The sequence below is a fragment of the Macaca nemestrina genome, chromosome 11 (genome assembly GCF_043159975.1).
Source record: "Macaca nemestrina isolate mMacNem1 chromosome 11, mMacNem.hap1, whole genome shotgun sequence".
Lineage (NCBI taxonomy): Eukaryota > Metazoa > Chordata > Mammalia > Primates > Cercopithecidae > Macaca > Macaca nemestrina.
This window is the reverse complement of record NC_092135.1, coordinates 63,078,384-63,095,451: the sequence shown is the minus strand read 5'-3', so window position 1 is coordinate 63,095,451 and position 17,068 is coordinate 63,078,384. Positions and strand designations below refer to the sequence as shown.

The 17,068-nt window shown below is 34.5% G+C and overlaps 1 protein-coding gene and 1 long non-coding RNA gene across 11 annotated transcripts in view; one reads left to right on the top strand and one right to left on the bottom strand.

Moving 5' to 3' along the window:
• LOC105483317 (sodium voltage-gated channel alpha subunit 3) overlaps nucleotides 1–17,068 on the top strand; it is a 115,920-nt gene that overhangs the window by 25,285 nt on the left and 73,567 nt on the right. For 6 of the 8 annotated variants that reach the window (XM_071072870.1, XM_011744133.3, XM_011744132.3 and 3 more), the window contains 4 exons: nucleotides 3,727–4,040; nucleotides 10,060–10,178; nucleotides 11,772–11,861; nucleotides 16,325–16,453. In XM_071072870.1, the coding sequence (XP_070928971.1) occupies nucleotides 3,777–4,040; nucleotides 10,060–10,178; nucleotides 11,772–11,861; nucleotides 16,325–16,453 (602 nt within the window). In that variant the 5' untranslated portion in view covers nucleotides 3,727–3,776. Of the gene's footprint in view, nucleotides 1–3,726; nucleotides 4,041–10,059; nucleotides 10,179–11,771; nucleotides 11,862–16,324; nucleotides 16,454–16,947; nucleotides 17,040–17,068 lie in introns of all 8 variants that reach the window. The other 2 variants (XM_011744134.3, XM_011744130.3) reach the window with 1 other exon arrangement.
• Nucleotides 1–17,068, bottom strand: part of LOC139357138 (uncharacterized) — an 87,725-nt gene that overhangs the window by 16,334 nt on the left and 54,323 nt on the right. The window lies entirely within an intron of this gene.

Genomic DNA, 17,068 nt, shown 5'->3' with positions numbered 1-17,068 from the left:
ACACATTCACCCACAGGCTTTTTTGTTTTTAGTTAAAGAGATCATCTCCTAAGTTTTTTTCATATCTTTTTTGTCCTTGCAAAGATAGCTCTGGAGAAAATTTGATATATTAAATTTTATGTATTTTAATAAATTATAATGTGCATATAATCATTAATAATATATATATTCCACACCAAGGCATCAGTAAGAATTAATTTTTAAAGTCTGCTCTAATATGAATGTAAAATTATGTAAGAACTCTGTATAATAAGCTCACAGAGAACAAAAAAGGAGAACAGAAAAAGTAAAAGAGAACAGCCAAAGAACTATGAGGGGTTTCTTAACCGCAAAATTGTCAGTGAAGTCATGAGAAACTCTAACTCACTAAATTCTTTAATTTCTCAGCCTACCCAAATATTGGGCAAACCCTAATTCCCTTGTAGGGGAAAAGCTGAGTCTGGAACTAGCCTGTCTTCCGAGGACTTAGAGACAACGGTATGGGAATTTCAACGAGACATTTTTACTTTCTTTTGATCAAGATTCAAATTCTTTATTTCAGCCTTTGATAAGTAAATAAGAAGGTAAAAGACTACTTATTTTAAAAAAATTTTTCATGATTTTGTGATGGCACCTTGTTCCATATCATCTCAGATAAATCAGAATAATTTGTGAAAGTTATTCAGTGATTTCCACATTAGATATTTTAAACCTAATTTTATTTCTAAAACAAAAACCAACCAAGAGACGACTCCAATTAAGTAAAATGTATGTATTAATATCAATTAGCTATTCCCATCTGGAAAAGGGCAGCCATCTCTGTGTTGAGGTGCCTCAATGATACTGAGGCTGAGACAGGTTAGATGATACAGGCATACCATTAGCAGCAGACTCAGTACTAACTCAGCTCTCCCATTCCAACCGCAATGTGTTTTCCATTCATTGTCAATAAAGACATCAAAATTAGTTGAAAACCAAATCCTCAAATCAGCCTTTTGTTTGTTTGTTTTTCTCCTCTAAGAAAGCGACCATGTTTCATAGAATTTCCTTAAGACATGTTTGTCATGCTGTTTCATTTTCATTCAGCACTTGGGAAGAACCACAGCCATTCAATTCATGGCAGGTGATATCAGACAGATGGTTTACACATCTTTGGGTACTTAAGGCTTGCAGAAAATGCTCAAACTCTTTCTGCACTCCAAAGCATCAAAGCTGTGATTATTCCACACAGCTTAGAGTTGGATTGATTATGTGGCCGTCAAAATTGACATAAGATGTCTAAAAATGTTAGTTTTATTTTGTGCTGCCCCTCGTAAATTTAGAAAACACAAAATAAATGATCAACTGACTTTTGAGTGAAATCGAATTTTTCTCAAATCTTTCGATTCGTGTACTATACCACTTGATGGAGAAAACAAAAAGTGTGCTGCCCAACTATAAAACAGAAGTTCTGTTCAAAATTAATGGGGAAAAATGACATAACTTTTGACAGGCCTGATATTTTATTTTATAATTTATTTAGAATATACTTTCATAGTAGCAAAAATATATAATAACAATGTTATATCATTATATTATATCAAAAAAATATAATGACAATGTTATTTCAAAGAAAAAGACATATGGTACATTAAAAACACTTTTTGGGCCCGGCACAATGGCTCACCCCTGTAATCCTAGCACTTCGGGAGGCCGAGGTGGGCGGATGGCTTGAGCCCAAGAGTTTGAGATCAGCCTGGGGAAAATGGCGACTGAAACCTCATCTCTACAAAAGATACAAAAAATGATCCAGGCATGGTGGAGGGCACCTGTAGTCCTAGCTACTCAGGAGGCTGAGGTAGGAGGATCACCTAAGCCCGGGAGATCAAGGCTGCAGTGAGCCGTGATTGTGCCACTGCACTCCAGCCTGAGTGACACAGTGAGACACTGTCTCAAAAAATCATAATAGTATAAAATAATAAGTAATTTTATAAAAACACTTTTTTTTTGTCATTGGAACAGATCAAGGAACTAGTAATTAAGATATAAACTAAACACACACACACACACACACACACACACACACACACAAAATAACCCATATTGTTTTTCTTATGTTACTAAAAGATCCAGAGCATCTGATTGTAAGCTCAAGTACATGTAGTGAGCTGCCAAGAATTAGAGGGCCATTTAGGGATAAAATACTATGTAACCTAGAATAAATGTAGGGACAGAGGGGTATGGTAGGAATGGGGAAAATGTCACAGATAACTTTGATCATGACTTTGGTGTCATAGTGGTAGGTTCTTTTATAAGATGACTGATGTACTTATTTTATTTGGTATTGTCATTGTTTCTATATCTTTAGTTTTTAAATGTGGTTTTTGGCATAATGCAAAATAAAATAACTCATGTTTCAAAATTTATGTAGCTGATTTCTTGTGGTTTTGATAGTTCTATTATGTATCCTACAAATAGATTTTTGTTCCTTTCCCTGAGAAATTGAGCAGGGCCGCTCCATCGGTCGGCCTTCCCTTCTTTCTCAGCCAAGTGATCGGCATGTGTGAGTGTGCCCCTATACGCTGCACTTCTCAGTTCATTCCTTTAATTCCGTGGTCATAGTTGTGGTTCCAGTACAGCAAGAACTGTTTAAAGAGTGGTTTGAATTATGAGGATGCTTGAAACCCTAAAAGGGGAAAATGGCTAGGGAAACTGAAGATAATTTAATTATGATAATTTACAGTAATGTAGTGCTTACTAATTCCAAAAACTATTCTAGACACAACATAATTAACTCATTTATTCCTTATGATAACCCGGCAGATTGGCTTCCCTACTATCCTCATTTTATAGATGAAGTCAAGCAATAAGGCATTACTTTGTCCACGATCACACAGCTCATAAGTGACAGAGCCAGGGTTTAGAACAGACAGAGTCTAGCACCTGAGTCCATGCTTTTAACCACTATACTAAATGGAAGATTCAGGGAAAATGTTAAAATTGTCTTGGAATAATTGAAGGGCAGCAGATTGAAATAAGAAGTAAACATATTCTCCATTGTTTCAGAAGGAAACAGAGTCTGGCTTAATAAAAGAAAGGAAATGCTAAAGATAGATAGATTTTTCTGGAGGTAGTGGCTTCCACGTCCCTGCTGGTTGGTGATCAGATCTTTTCTGGAGCAGCAGTTGTCAATGATGGTAACAATGAGAACAGTGGTTGGGTTTGGCAAAACTTCGTTTTCTATCCTCATTTGTATGAGTCAGGGATGTATCACAATAATTGCATTGTTACCAGTACTTCTTTATTTGGGGAGCTACAAAGTTATGAAAAGGTGGGGGGTATTATGCAGAATAATTAAGCAATTTTATTGACAAACTTTACTGGCATTACTCTTTTGCTGAAAGTATAACTATATTTTGGTGGAAAGGTGTCAAAACAGAATTTTTTAATGCTCTTAAAAAATGGACAAAATTATATATACTTGAGATAAAATATAATGTTTATATGTATTATATATACTATACATTGTAGAATGGCTAAATCAAACTAATTAACATTAAGTACAGACTTTTGATAGATTTATAAACTTGGCTTATTGAGAATTAGGTTGAATGACAAAGTTTCCAAGTTCAAATGTGTAGTGTGGTGCTAAAAGCATGACTTAATGTTTATAGCTTTAACAATTACTAAAAAATGACATTTTAGTTGATTTTCTTATACCCAATTGCTTGCTTTCCTAACTCTCGGGCAATTTTTCTTTTATTGCAGGCAATTCATATGCAAGAAGCTACACGTAATTAAATGTGCAGGATGAAAAGATGGCACAGGCACTGTTGGTACCCCCGGGACCTGAAAGCTTCCGCCTTTTTACTAGAGAATCTCTTGCTGCTATCGAAAAACGTGCTGCAGAAGAGAAAGCCAAGAAACCCAAAAAGGAACAAGATAATGATGATGAGAACAAACCAAAGCCAAATAGTGACTTGGAAGCTGGAAAGAACCTTCCATTTATTTATGGAGACATTCCTCCAGAGATGGTGTCAGAGCCCCTGGAGGATCTGGACCCCTACTATATCAATAAGAAAGTGAGTATTGGTTTTAGACTTTCAATAAATCTTTAATTAAACTCTTAACTGTAATATACTTTTCTGGGCCTTATATACAGCATCATAATTTTTCTCCTGTTAAAGATTTTATAACACTCTTCACTGTCACTTATTTTTAGTACAATATAATAAAACAAACATTTATAAGAAATGAAGTCAAGAGTTGGTTACAGTGAGGAAATATGAATAGATGAATGATTTCTATAATTTCACAGTAATTCAGATAGTCAAAATTAAAATTGATATCAGCAAGGTGAAATATCTGTTATGGCTGATATGTTCAAGCACAGGATAGTCTACAGAACAATACCGATGCAGAAAAGAAATATGAGCGTATGTTGTACTTAATTATTTTTTAGTTCATGATTGACTTGATGTACCTTCACAATAATTTGTATTCCAGAGGACAATAAATAATCTTCTGCTTAGCACCCTCCTATAGGCAGATAATACCTGAAGAAGAATGTTCACTCAGAGATTCCTTTTTCTCCCCAGTCGCCTAGAATATGATTAGGATCTTCTCTTAACCTTATATAGTTTGTGGCATGCTAGATTCTGGATCACCTATACTGTTAAAACATCACCCTGAAGAAAAAAATGTCAAAATTGGAAGACTAAAAAAAAGAACTTTCAAGTTTTCTCCATCTATACATGGTTTAAATTAATAGTTATGACTGTGCTTTCCTAATGCTAAAATAAATGCATAACTGTATCAGAATTAGTTGGTTTCTATAGTTAAACTAGCTGGGTGGTATCTTATAGAAAATATAAAAAATAGGTGGTACACTCCATTCTTTCTAATTGGATATTAAGGCATTTTATAACCACGATTTATATTTTACACTTATAAGCATAAAACTAGTTCAATGTAGAAACTAAAGATAAATTAATATCACCATGAGTTGATGACATAGATTATGGAAGATATTGAACACCTTTATTAGTCAAAGCACATCCTTTTGAAAGTTTATAATTTAACTTTATAAAATCAGTGATGGCTAAAGGAAATGACAACCATTCAGACATGGAATTAGTCCTGTTGTTCTAAGTAAGTACTTCTCAAACTTGCACATCCATACAGATTACCTCAAGATCTTTTAATTTGCAGATTCTGAATCCATAGGTCTGGAGCAGGGCCAGAGATCCTGAATTTCTTACCAACCATCAGGCTGTTACATGGCCATACTTTGAATAGCAAGCTTTAATGTTTTATTTAAAGCCATAAAAGTACATGTAAATAGTTAAACAGATTCTTCTTTTACCCTTTTTATAGCTAGTTTCATAAAAGGCGACATTTAACACATTCATGTACTTCTAAAAATAACTTATTTCAACAATTTACTATAGAATTGATAAAGAAAAATTTGAAATTTAGTTATGATTATTACAATAAGTCACCACCCCACCGCCCGCAAGAAATTGGAAAAAAAATATTATCCAGTGAAAACTGTTGCTCTGAAGGATATATTTGTAAAGATATCTTTAAGAGAGGAGGCATGATTCACTCTGCTATGATTAAAAATATTTGCTACTTAAAGAAAGGAAGTGTCCTTAAAAAAGTGAATCAATCAGCCTGGTAGGATTAAGGGGGAAACGAAAGGAGAACAATAGAGGCAAGCGTTAGTATTTTCCAAGGGAGACAGAACTTTAGTAGCAGCACTGAAAGCATTTTCTTCCCAAAGGCCAGGCCACCTCATTGTGCAGGGGCTACACTGAACTACCTAACACATGCTCTTAAACATTCCACATCATTCGATTAGGTCAGCTGTCTTGGGTTCCACACTCAGCAAGAAACCTTCTGATTCCAATTTGTTTTCCCCTAAACCTGCTTGAAGAAAAGAACGTGCTGGCTACATCCCTACAATTATCTCAGTCCATATGAAAGTAATGTATCTCATTGTAAATAAATAGATTGGAGGCCAGGCATGATGGCCCACACCTGTAATCCTAGGGCTTTGAGAGGCCAAGGCAGGAGGATTGCTTGAGGTCAGGAGTTCGAGGCTGCAGTGAGCTATGATTGTGCCACTGCACTCTAGCCTGGGTGACAGATCAAGGTCCTGTCTAAATAAATAAATAAATAGGTTGGCATTCTTATTTTATATACCAGGTTTTCAAGTTTGGTTAATGTGAGTCTGCCACTAAAAAACAGAATTGTCCTCTGTTGTTGACAAAGTCAATTTTATTGCCTCCGTAGCTGAGAGCCAGACTTAGACCCTCATTTATTCAATGTGGCTGTGAACCATCTTGCGAGACATCTAGACAGTCTTTACTGTTGGCTGCACTGCTTTCGTTTATGAAGTATCCATAAAGATGAAGATTGAGGTGCTATTAAACAAGGAAGTAATTTGTCATTCTTAGCATAGAAGGAGTAATGGAAGAAGCTAATAGAAGAGGTTTTAGAATTTAAAAATATGTTATGAAGCTGTGTTAATTATATGGAAAAATACAGGTAAAAGGCATTTAAAAACTTTAAAGCATTATGTAACTCTTTGCCACCATTAATTAGTGATGCATTTTGAATACCTAATTTAATTAAATGAGTAACATCACAATGTATTTTAATGGCACTGAATTTGACCAGGGTACTATTAATAACAGTGACAGTGATAATCATAACTAACCTTTCTTGTGCTCATACTGTGTCAAACACTGCTGAGTGCTTTAACTCATTTACTATTTAGTGAACCAGTGAGGCAGGTCCTATTGTTAGCTTCAGTTTGTAAATGAGGAAGTGAAGCACAGAGAGGTGAAGTAACTTGCCCAAGACCACACTCCTTAAGTGGTGAATCCAGGATCTGAGCCCAGGCATTCGTCTCCAGAGCCAGAGCTCTTAACCACTAAGTGAAATGATATACTATGCTTATTAATATAATAAAATAAAAGAGAATATTTAAAAATTGGTTGCATCAGTTTTTGAGTTATCTGATTGATGTGGTCCTAATCATTGAGATGTAAATCTTATTCTTGCCACAAAGTAGTAAAACTTTTAGTAAACTTACAAGATATGCGTTTACCTGGGAAAAAGCAACAAGTAACATTCCAGAGTACAAAATAGCTGGTTTAACATACTTCCAGCTGTAGCAATGATGATCAGTATGATGTCAGTAGCAATAAGAAGTATTAATTTTTTAAGTCACATCATTACTTATCATCACTTGGAAACATACCTTTAGAATTGCTACAATTTATCCCTCCCCTATTCATCTGTCATTTTCTCAAGTAATTTTCAGTTTAGGTATATCTCTTCATAACATCAGAGCCCCATCATTTCAAACTTTTTCTTGCAATTCTTTCACTATACAGGACATTAGTATTTTACTCTGCATTTCTCAGAACTCAGGGTTCTCTTTGTGTCAGGTATTGTTCCCGAGAAATAAACTGGAATTGTAGTCTTAAGGCCTGCTCTGTTTTAGAACTTATACATTCAACGAAGATGCTCTTAGCATGTCAGCTTTAATTCCGCTAGTACTACAAAGGCTAATCTTGCAGGAGGAGCAAAGGGTTCCATGTTTAAAGGGATAATTTATGGCTGTTCACTCTGTTTTTGGAGATAGTTCAAAATGAAACCCTCTCCTAATGTTGCAAGCAGAAATTGCTTTTTCAGGGAAATTGTTTCAAAAGAGCATGAGTGCCTGCACCTTAAATTATGGTGAGCTTTTTCAAGTTACTGCTTTTGTTGAAAGCCTAAATGGATCTTGACTGTTCAACTTGTAATATTAAATAATCTAATCTTGTGACTCCAAGGCAACCCTTTAATGCTTCTGTGTTCCAGCAACAGTCTTTCCAAGGTCCACTGTCCCTTACACACAATCCTGCTGCTGGTAAAGAATAGTTTGCTTGCCCGCTTCATAAAACTATTCACATTTGTAGAGTGCATTTTCTGGAATATTGTTAGTTAAGTAATGGTTGGCTCTATGGTCTTAAATACAAAAGGGCAATGATCAGAGAAACTGTATAGTTTCTGAAAAAAAAAAAATGGTTAGTTAAATAATGGTTGGCTCAATGGTCTTAAATACAAAGGGATAATGAACAGAAAAACTGTTCAGTTTCTGGAAAATGGTTAGTTAAGTAATGGTTGGCACCATGGTCTTAAATACAAAAGAGCAATGAACAGAGAAATTGTTTTCCCTCCCCTTTATACTGACAATATAAATATTTTTGTCTACCTATTTAAACAAAGCACGTTGTCAGTGAACATAAATGTATGGCATATAGCTCCTCGTTAAAGGACAGAAACATATTATTAAGTAAATGGATATACAGAATAGAGGTCTTAAAGGTAAATAGTACCTTTAAGGTAAACCCACATTTTATTAAAACAAGTGTTTATTTGCAAACCAGGCTATTAAATACTGTGAAAAAATGGAGAAAAAGTAGATTACAAGCTCTTTATGCTCAATGGTTTATAACAATTTCTAACCTAGTTCTCACTGGAATGAACAGTATGTATAAATTGCTACTTGAGTATAATTACAAGCAACATGTAAAAGACTGCAAATTAATATACTAAGACTTACTGGTAAAGAGAAACAACTAGGGAGTGATCAGGAGGTAGTGTGATTTATTTGGAAAGACATGATTAAGGAGGTGATAGATAGCTGAGAAAATTCCCAGAGAGAAGGGATTTTCAACCTTGATTGCATGTTAGAATCGCCTCAGGAAATTTTTTTTTTTTTTTTTTTTTTTTGAGACAGAGTCTCGCTCTGTCGCCCAGGCTGGAGTGGTGCAGTGGCCGGATCTCAGCTCACTGCAAGCTCCGCCTCCCAGGTTTGCGCCATTCTCCTGCCTCAGCCTCCTGAGTAGCTGGGACTACAGGCGCCCGCCACCTCGCCCGGCTATTTTTTTGTATTTTTAGTGGAGACAGGGTTTCACTGTGTTAGCCAGGATGGTCTCGATCTCCTGACCTCGTGATCCGCCCGTCTCGGCCTCCCAAAGTGCTGGGATTACAGGCTTGAGCCACCGCGCCCGGCCAGGAAATTTTTTAAAATACCCAAGTCTGCGCCCATCTCTCAGAAATTTTCATTCAATTGGCAATTTTAAAATCTCTACAGGACAGCCTAAAATTCAGGCAGGATTAAGAACCTCTGACATAATAGGGGGCCGTTGTAGGTGGAAGTATATTGTAAGGTGTGTTATGGAGACATTTACCTGAAATGAAGGGAGTTTGCATTAAATGACCTTTTAGTTGCCACCTTCTTCTAGGAGTCTATGACATTCATATTCAGAGCCATAGGGAGAGTTTCATTGGTTGTGAGTGAGGTTGACAACTGAATTGAATTGGCCATAGCAAAGATGACTCTAGTGGAAAAAAGTAAAAGATGATTCTATAGGAACATGGTAGGTAATCACTTGTAGCACAGCTAGTGCTAAGTGGATGATTGTAGCTCTCAGATCATAGAATTTTAATTGTGGAACGCCCTTTGAAATGGTGCGTTTCAGACTAAATTTCAATGCATCCTTCCCTCCTCAGTATTAGCTGAGAAGTTGATCACTTCTCACACATCTATAGTCAGCAAAACCAGGTTATTCAACCTGTTTGAACATTTTAAATCTACAGGGACAATCAGAAGCCATCATAAACTTTGAAGTTAAAAGATTTGATGTAATTAAAATATTTATAAAAGATTATTTTAGTAGCAATGTGTACAGAGTAATCTGAAAACTTACCAAAGCTGAAGACAGATGGTAAGCTTTAAATAGAATTGGAATCTGTAAAGCTACATTACAATTCCGTAAAAAAATTTGTGTAGAATTGTCAGTTAGTATCAGCAAGTTGGAATCTTAGAGACAGATTAGATAATAGTAAATAGTATCCTTATTTGTAACTATATGTTAATTTAAACATCTAACATGTTTGTAGTTATGATATATCAACTGGTTTAAACAAACAAGTTCGAACAAACAAATTCTATTTTGTAAAAAGTTCTTCATGTATGTAAGCTCTTTAAATAAGTCCATGTCTAATTTAGTAATTTCTTTCTCGTATTTTCTTTTTCAGACTTTTATAGTAATGAATAAAGGAAAGGCAATTTTCCGATTCAGTGCCACCTCTGCCTTGTATATTTTAACTCCACTAAACCCTGTTAGGAAAATTGCTATCAAGATTTTGGTACATTCATATCCTTTTAATGTGAATTGCCTAAATGCTATTTCTAATAGTTGATTTTAAAGAAAATGGCATTTATATTTTTGAGTATTTGTAAAATTTCTTTGAGATTAATGGTAACATTGTTAGTTTAATTCATTTGTTTGCACTGGTTTTCCACTATTTATAACAAGAGTATTATAGAATGACTACAGCATTACAGAAGAAAATGTGTAACCAACCATGACAGTGAATGTGTAAATGAAATATATTATATAGTAGGAAAAAGAGCAAATTTCCTTACACCTTTATCAGCTTCAATGAGATCATGTATAACCATTGCTAAAGATTAGATTATGGTTAGTACTACTATTTGTATTACAAAGTGTTCAAACTTTATGCCTTCATTGTTTCTATATCTTCAGCACCTGGATTTATCCTTCTTTCAGTCCTTCCTTCCTTCTCCCCTTCCTTCATTCTTCCTTTTACCCTTCCATCTTATTCCCTTCTTTTTTTTCAGTAAATATTTATTAAACTCATACTACGTGCTCATGTACCTGGTTGGGAATATATATCAAAAAGTCGAACTTAAAACTATTTACAAGGTTAGTCAAAAAGTATATGTAAAAGGGCAGAATAGGTGTGGATTTCAAGAAAATTCTCAAGTGATGATAAAATAGAATGGTGATTTTCTGAGGCAGTGTTCAAGAATGGGCATTTTGTACAGGCAGATTCAAAGCAGGCTTCTATATAAACTTAAAGACTGATTCACCTAGATACAGGGCAAATGAGACGGATAACCTTTTGAGGTATGAATTCTCTCATTCTATGGCTTGATGTTGGAAAGTATTTATATTCTAAAATAAAAGATTTATCTCAAAATAATCATAAACTTTCTTACAGGGAAGTCGGGACTTAGAAACCAAGAGAACGTACTACAGCTAATTCTCAGAAGGGCATCAGAATAGTGCTGTCTGTTTAGGTATAATGTGAACTAGACACAGGAGCATAGCCAGGTGCTCTGCTGGGTTCCCCCACAATCTACAGTATAAACAAAAAGCTAGAAAATAACATTACCTTATCAGGACAAAATTGGATCTCCCTCTTTTGTGCTATAAACTGTAAAGGAGTAAGTTACATCACTACACACCTACTATTTATGGTAGAATTCTCAATCAATGTAATCTTTGATTATACTGGGCTCTACATTCTCACAATTTTTACATTGCATTCGTTAACGTTTTATAAGTCAATGGTGATGAATGTATCTGAAGTACATCTTTTACACTTATGGCATACTATAAACTCACTAAGGGATGATGAGTTATTCTTCCAGGGCAATTTCACACAACTGATTGGAATGCAAAATAATTTGCATTTACTTCAAACAGAGATCATTTTTCTATTAAATTCAGTTTTGCGAGTATGTTATATAAAATGAAAAAGAGAGTGCACCAAGGACATATCACAGGCTTTGAAGTGTCTTATTATTTTATAATTGTTTTAAAACAAATAAGTAATATTAATTTCACAGTTTTTGCATCGATAAACTTTTTTGTGTGTTTTGGATCATTTATAAATGGCCATGGTAACCTACTAACATTTATTCCTTAACTATAATCTACTTTATTCAGCATGCTTATCATGTGCACTATTTTGACCAACTGCGTATTTATGACCTTGAGTAACCCTCCTGACTGGACAAAGAATGTAGAGTAAGTAGGAATAACTTATTGGAATGAGAAATGCACACTCAAATTCTCTAGCAGTCTCCTTGTGGGTATAGTCTGACTTATGGTTTCCATTTCTGTCTAAGAAAAAGTTATTTTCATAATATGAAAGAAGATAAGGGAAGTTCTTTGGGGGAGTTATTCTTCTTTGAGGTAAGTATTTTCCAACAAACTCATGACAATATCTGTTAAAGAGAGGTTATAAATTAGTATACACTTTCTGGTAAACTAAATCAATCATCTAGCCTAAAATTAAGTCTCAATCATTGTTAATCATTTGAGATAAAATACTATGATCATTTGAGTAATTTGATAAATTAAATTATTTTATTCTAGTATGTAGTTATTATTGTTATATTCGAATAGAGTAGAATAGATTTAGGTTTTTAGCTCTAAATTAAGTAAATGTCTTAATTATACATCTAAGATGTCTAAACTATATTTAGATATGTAAGTTATTTATACACAACATGTGTGCTGAAACAGCTTAGATGTGTTTGTAAAAGAAAGAAAATGTCTTCCATAAAACTGTGCTCATAAAATAACAGGGCTTAGGGAAACATGATTGGGGGAGACTAAAACTTATGGAACTTTGTAACTAGAATACAACATAGAAACAATAATAATCCCAATAAAAAGACACTTGCCCAGTTGAGTCTCATCTGATGTTTGTACCTAAAATCAGAGCCATTGAGTTCTTTGCGGTCTCAGATCCTGAGCCTCATCCTTTCTCCCTTGAAATAGAGACTGGGGATATTTGTATGATTTCATCAAAATAAAATGCTTCATTCTGTATTTTCATACATGGAGAAAGTTCTAAGCACATTAATTGTTCAGGATGTTAAACCAGGCCCTTGCTACACTAAAAGAAAACGATTCTGTGGATTTTCTGTATTAGTATCAAGATCTTTTTATTATTATTATTGCAAGGGATTTTCCATTTAAGTGTGAGAAAAAAATGCCCTTCATTGTTTCGAAACATCAGTATGCTGGGAAAAATTGTGCATGAACTAATACAATTTCTGCATCGTAACATTATTTCATTTTCTTATTTTTCAGTCACAGATGAGGTTATTTGCATCAAAGAAACATACTTTCTAGTGAAACAAAGTGGTTGGATTATATAGGCTATTTATATATAGTATAATACAATATTCAGGTATCTGACTGGTTAAGTAAAAATATAATATGTTCTTTTTATTGTCATATTTTTAAAAGCAATGTACAGAGACAAAATAGTGTAACAAATACTGCCGCTTTTAGTTCTGTTTTTTTTTTTTTTTTTTTTTGAGATGGAGTCTCGCTCTGCCGCCCAGGCTGGAGTGCAGTGGCCGGATCTCAGCTCACTGCAAGCTCTGCCTCCCGGGTTCACGCCATTCTCCTGCCTCAGCCTCCCGAGTAGGATAGTCTCGATCTCCTGACCTCGTGATCCGCCCGTCTCGGCCTCCCAAAGTGCTGGGATTACAGGCTTGAGCCACCGCGCCCGGCCTCGTTCTGTTTTTATAGATTTCTCTGAGGATTTACTGTACCACTCTAAACCATTATTTATCAGTAATTTAACATGCTATTTTTTAAAAACAAGTAGCTTGAAAATGCTCCCTAAGAATTATTGTAATAGAGAATCCAGCCCTTATATTGAGGAAGACCATTTAACTTAGAACTCTCATTTGCTATACATGATTTTGGAATTAACAAAATGGACAGTCCTATGTAAGACTATTCTGTAGGTGGTTTTCACAGCAGAAATTATTGAAGCATTTAAACATGTATCAATTTCATTTATTTGTATAACATTATTAAAGGATAGTTGAAGAAGGTAGTTGGAGTTTGTGACCAGCCTGGACAACATGGTGAAACCCCATCTCTACTCAAAATACAAAAAATGAGCCAGACGTGGTGGCACACACCTGTAGTCCCAGTTACTCAGGAGGCTGAGACAGGAGAATCACTTGAACCCAGGAGGTGGAGGTTGCAGTGAGCCAAGATCGCACCACTACACTCCAGCCTGGATGACAGAGTGAGACTGTGTTTCAAAAAAAAAAAAAAGGCAATTGAATATATAGACATCTCTTTCTAAAGAAACAGTAATAACTTAGAGATGATTATACCCATTATGAAGGCAGTCTTAGCTTTAGAAAGTTTTTGATTTGCATCATTCAGCTGGAAAACTTTGCACAGGTTTTCTGATCAATTATCTTCAGTACTTGAAAGCAAGCCAGCAGGAAAACAGCAAAGTAGTAGTGGTTACTACCCCAAACCCTGGGTTCAGTGAAAAAGAAGATAACTTAGTTCTGAGATGAAAACTGAAGTCACTGATAATTGACACAGTCCCTGTACAAAGATATGGCGTACACAAAATGACTTGAGAACCATATTATATAGTGAGGGGAGTGTTATGTAAGACAAGGCACTTCTATAGACTGCATTTTATTTAATTTCATTTATACTGAATTTTATTTAAATCAATATATCTAAAATATGAAAATTCAACAATTAAAATTAGCCAAATTTCAAGGTTCTAAGACACCAAAGTTACAGCAACAAAAACCTGTGACATAGGCAGAATTGAAGGCTTGATTATGAACCTAGTGTGGGCTTAGCCAAGAAAGATAAAGGTCCCCTGACTCCCACTTACCTGTGCAACCTAGTTACTAATAAGCATTTTTGAATACGTATTCTGTGTAGAACTCTGTCTCAGTAGGCTCTAGCACTCTCTTCCATAGACAGCCATGAACACTTCCCATACATTCCAAATGTACCCACATATTTTCTTAATTTTCCAAAATCAAGAACAAAAGTAGGGACTTTAATCTTATTCCTAGTAACTCTATAGATAACAAAGAATTGCCTCAGCATAAACCACAGGGTACTAACCACTAATATAATAAACAGAATATACATATGCAGTGTTTCTAGGTCTTTAAAAGGCCAGCTATCTCTACAAACAGAAATATCATGGTGATTATGTGTGTTACACAATGATCCAAACTACAACACAGCAAACATAAGCTTGCTATTGTAAAATATATCTCTTCCTAATAGTCAGCTACTTCATAATAAGTAAAGATAGCAATTATTACTTATGAGATCAATTGAGTTTTGGGGGAGAAAAGGAAGGGAATGTACTTAAGAAAACTAGACTTGGAGATATCTGCATAAATTATCCTTGATATCTTTGTTCCTTCATATGAAAGAAATTTGTACAGAAAACATTTCAAAAATAATGACCCTAATGTTTTTCATATATAAAATACTGGTAGGCTGGAAACTCTAATGAATTTAATATGAGTAAATCAAATCTTTGTGGCTTGGGTGAAGTGCTGTGAAAAATAAACTTAAATTGTGCTTTTAAAGAACACAATGTTGAAAAACAAGTACTCTCAACTATTTTTGGGAAAAAATAGAAAACAGCAATAACTTATATTGTCAAGACTCAAAGAAAAGAGGGCCAGAAATACATGACATTAAACAGCAAATAGAAAAGTCTTCCACCATTTTGGAGGCTGAAAATTGAATTTCAGCAAGGTTTGAATGATTAAGCCCAATTGCATAGAGATAGTAGCTGATGCAAGGTTAGATTTAAGAATTTTGTTTATCCATATATTTTGGTATTTGCGCAAACACACACATATAGAATACTGGTGAACCGAAACATTTCTTGTGATAATATATACACATACACACATACATATATCTATACAACACACTCATGCGCGTGCACACACACACACACACACACACAGGGTGGGAGGGAGGAAGGGAAGGAGAGAGATAAATGGGGGGCAGTTTATAACTCTGCATGATTCTTACAAATTAAAAAAAGAAGTATATTTTCTCTAGTAGACATGTAAAATAGCCCTCAAAATAAGTCTACTCATTACGAAATTTAAATAAAATATTTTATTATTTAAGTAACTAAATCCAAGCTATGTTGCCTCTAAAGTTGTACTGTCCAATGAGGAAGGCACTAACCACATGTGGCTATGGTACCTTGAAATTTGGCTAATCTTAATTGTTGAATTTTCATATTTTAGATATATTGGTTTAAATAAAATGCAGTATAAAAAATAAGTTTACTTACTTCTTCTCATCTTTTCACTTGCTACTAGGAATTTGAATATTACATTTGTGACTGGCATTACATTTCTATCAGACACTGCTGCACTAGAAGGTGAAACTCGATGATTATCCATAAGATACTTGAAACTATTATTCTAAAACCCAAATAGTTAAACGCAATTAGATTCTTAGAGAATATATTTTCTCTTCAGTTTAACTCTTTGCTCAGACTTGTAAGTCTAATTAAATGAATAGATTATTTGATAAATAGAAGTAAGGAACAATATATTAATGAATTGAAAAACCATGAAAGGATAGGATTTGCTATGATTGAAAACATTTAACAGTTCAAACAAAATTATTAATTTTGGCTTGGATGTTTTTTCTAGGTACACATTCACTGGAATCTATACCTTTGAGTCACTTATAAAAATCTTGGCAAGAGGGTTTTGCTTAGAAGATTTTACGTTTCTTCGTGATCCATGGAACTGGCTGGATTTCAGTGTCATTGTGATGGCGTGAGTAATTTTGAAAATTTGATAAATGCAAAGGAATGAAAATAGTCATAGCACAAACAAGGTTGTGTTATATATTAAATGTAGAGCTTTCTTGTTAGTCAAGTTAATTATATGGATTTGTATTTTAAGAATACATATTAGAATACATATTGCAATGTAAATATATCCAGCAAATGATCAATAAATAGGATTATCTTCATGTCATATAGTCTTTCTCTTCATAAAAATGAAGTTATTCATTGACTACAATTTAATAGCAACAACTGTACTTTGATTAGTTTTGCAAACAAATGTGTTCATATTAGTGAAAATTACATTGAAATAAAGCAACACAATTTTGTTTCTTAAAAGCAACTTTCAGCATATGGCACCCTGAGGCCTGTAACAACTCCATTTGTTAAACTCACAGGGCTCTATGTTCCAAACCCAGCATTAAGTCCTTATTTAGTATAAAATTTGCCAAAACTATCAGTAACTCTGATTTAATTCTGCAGGTATGTAACAGAATTTGTAAGCCTAGGCAATGTTTCAGCCCTTCGAACTTTCAGAGTCTTGAGAGCTCTGAAAACTATTTCTGTAATTCCAGGTAAGAAGAAGCTGGTGTAAGGTAGTAGG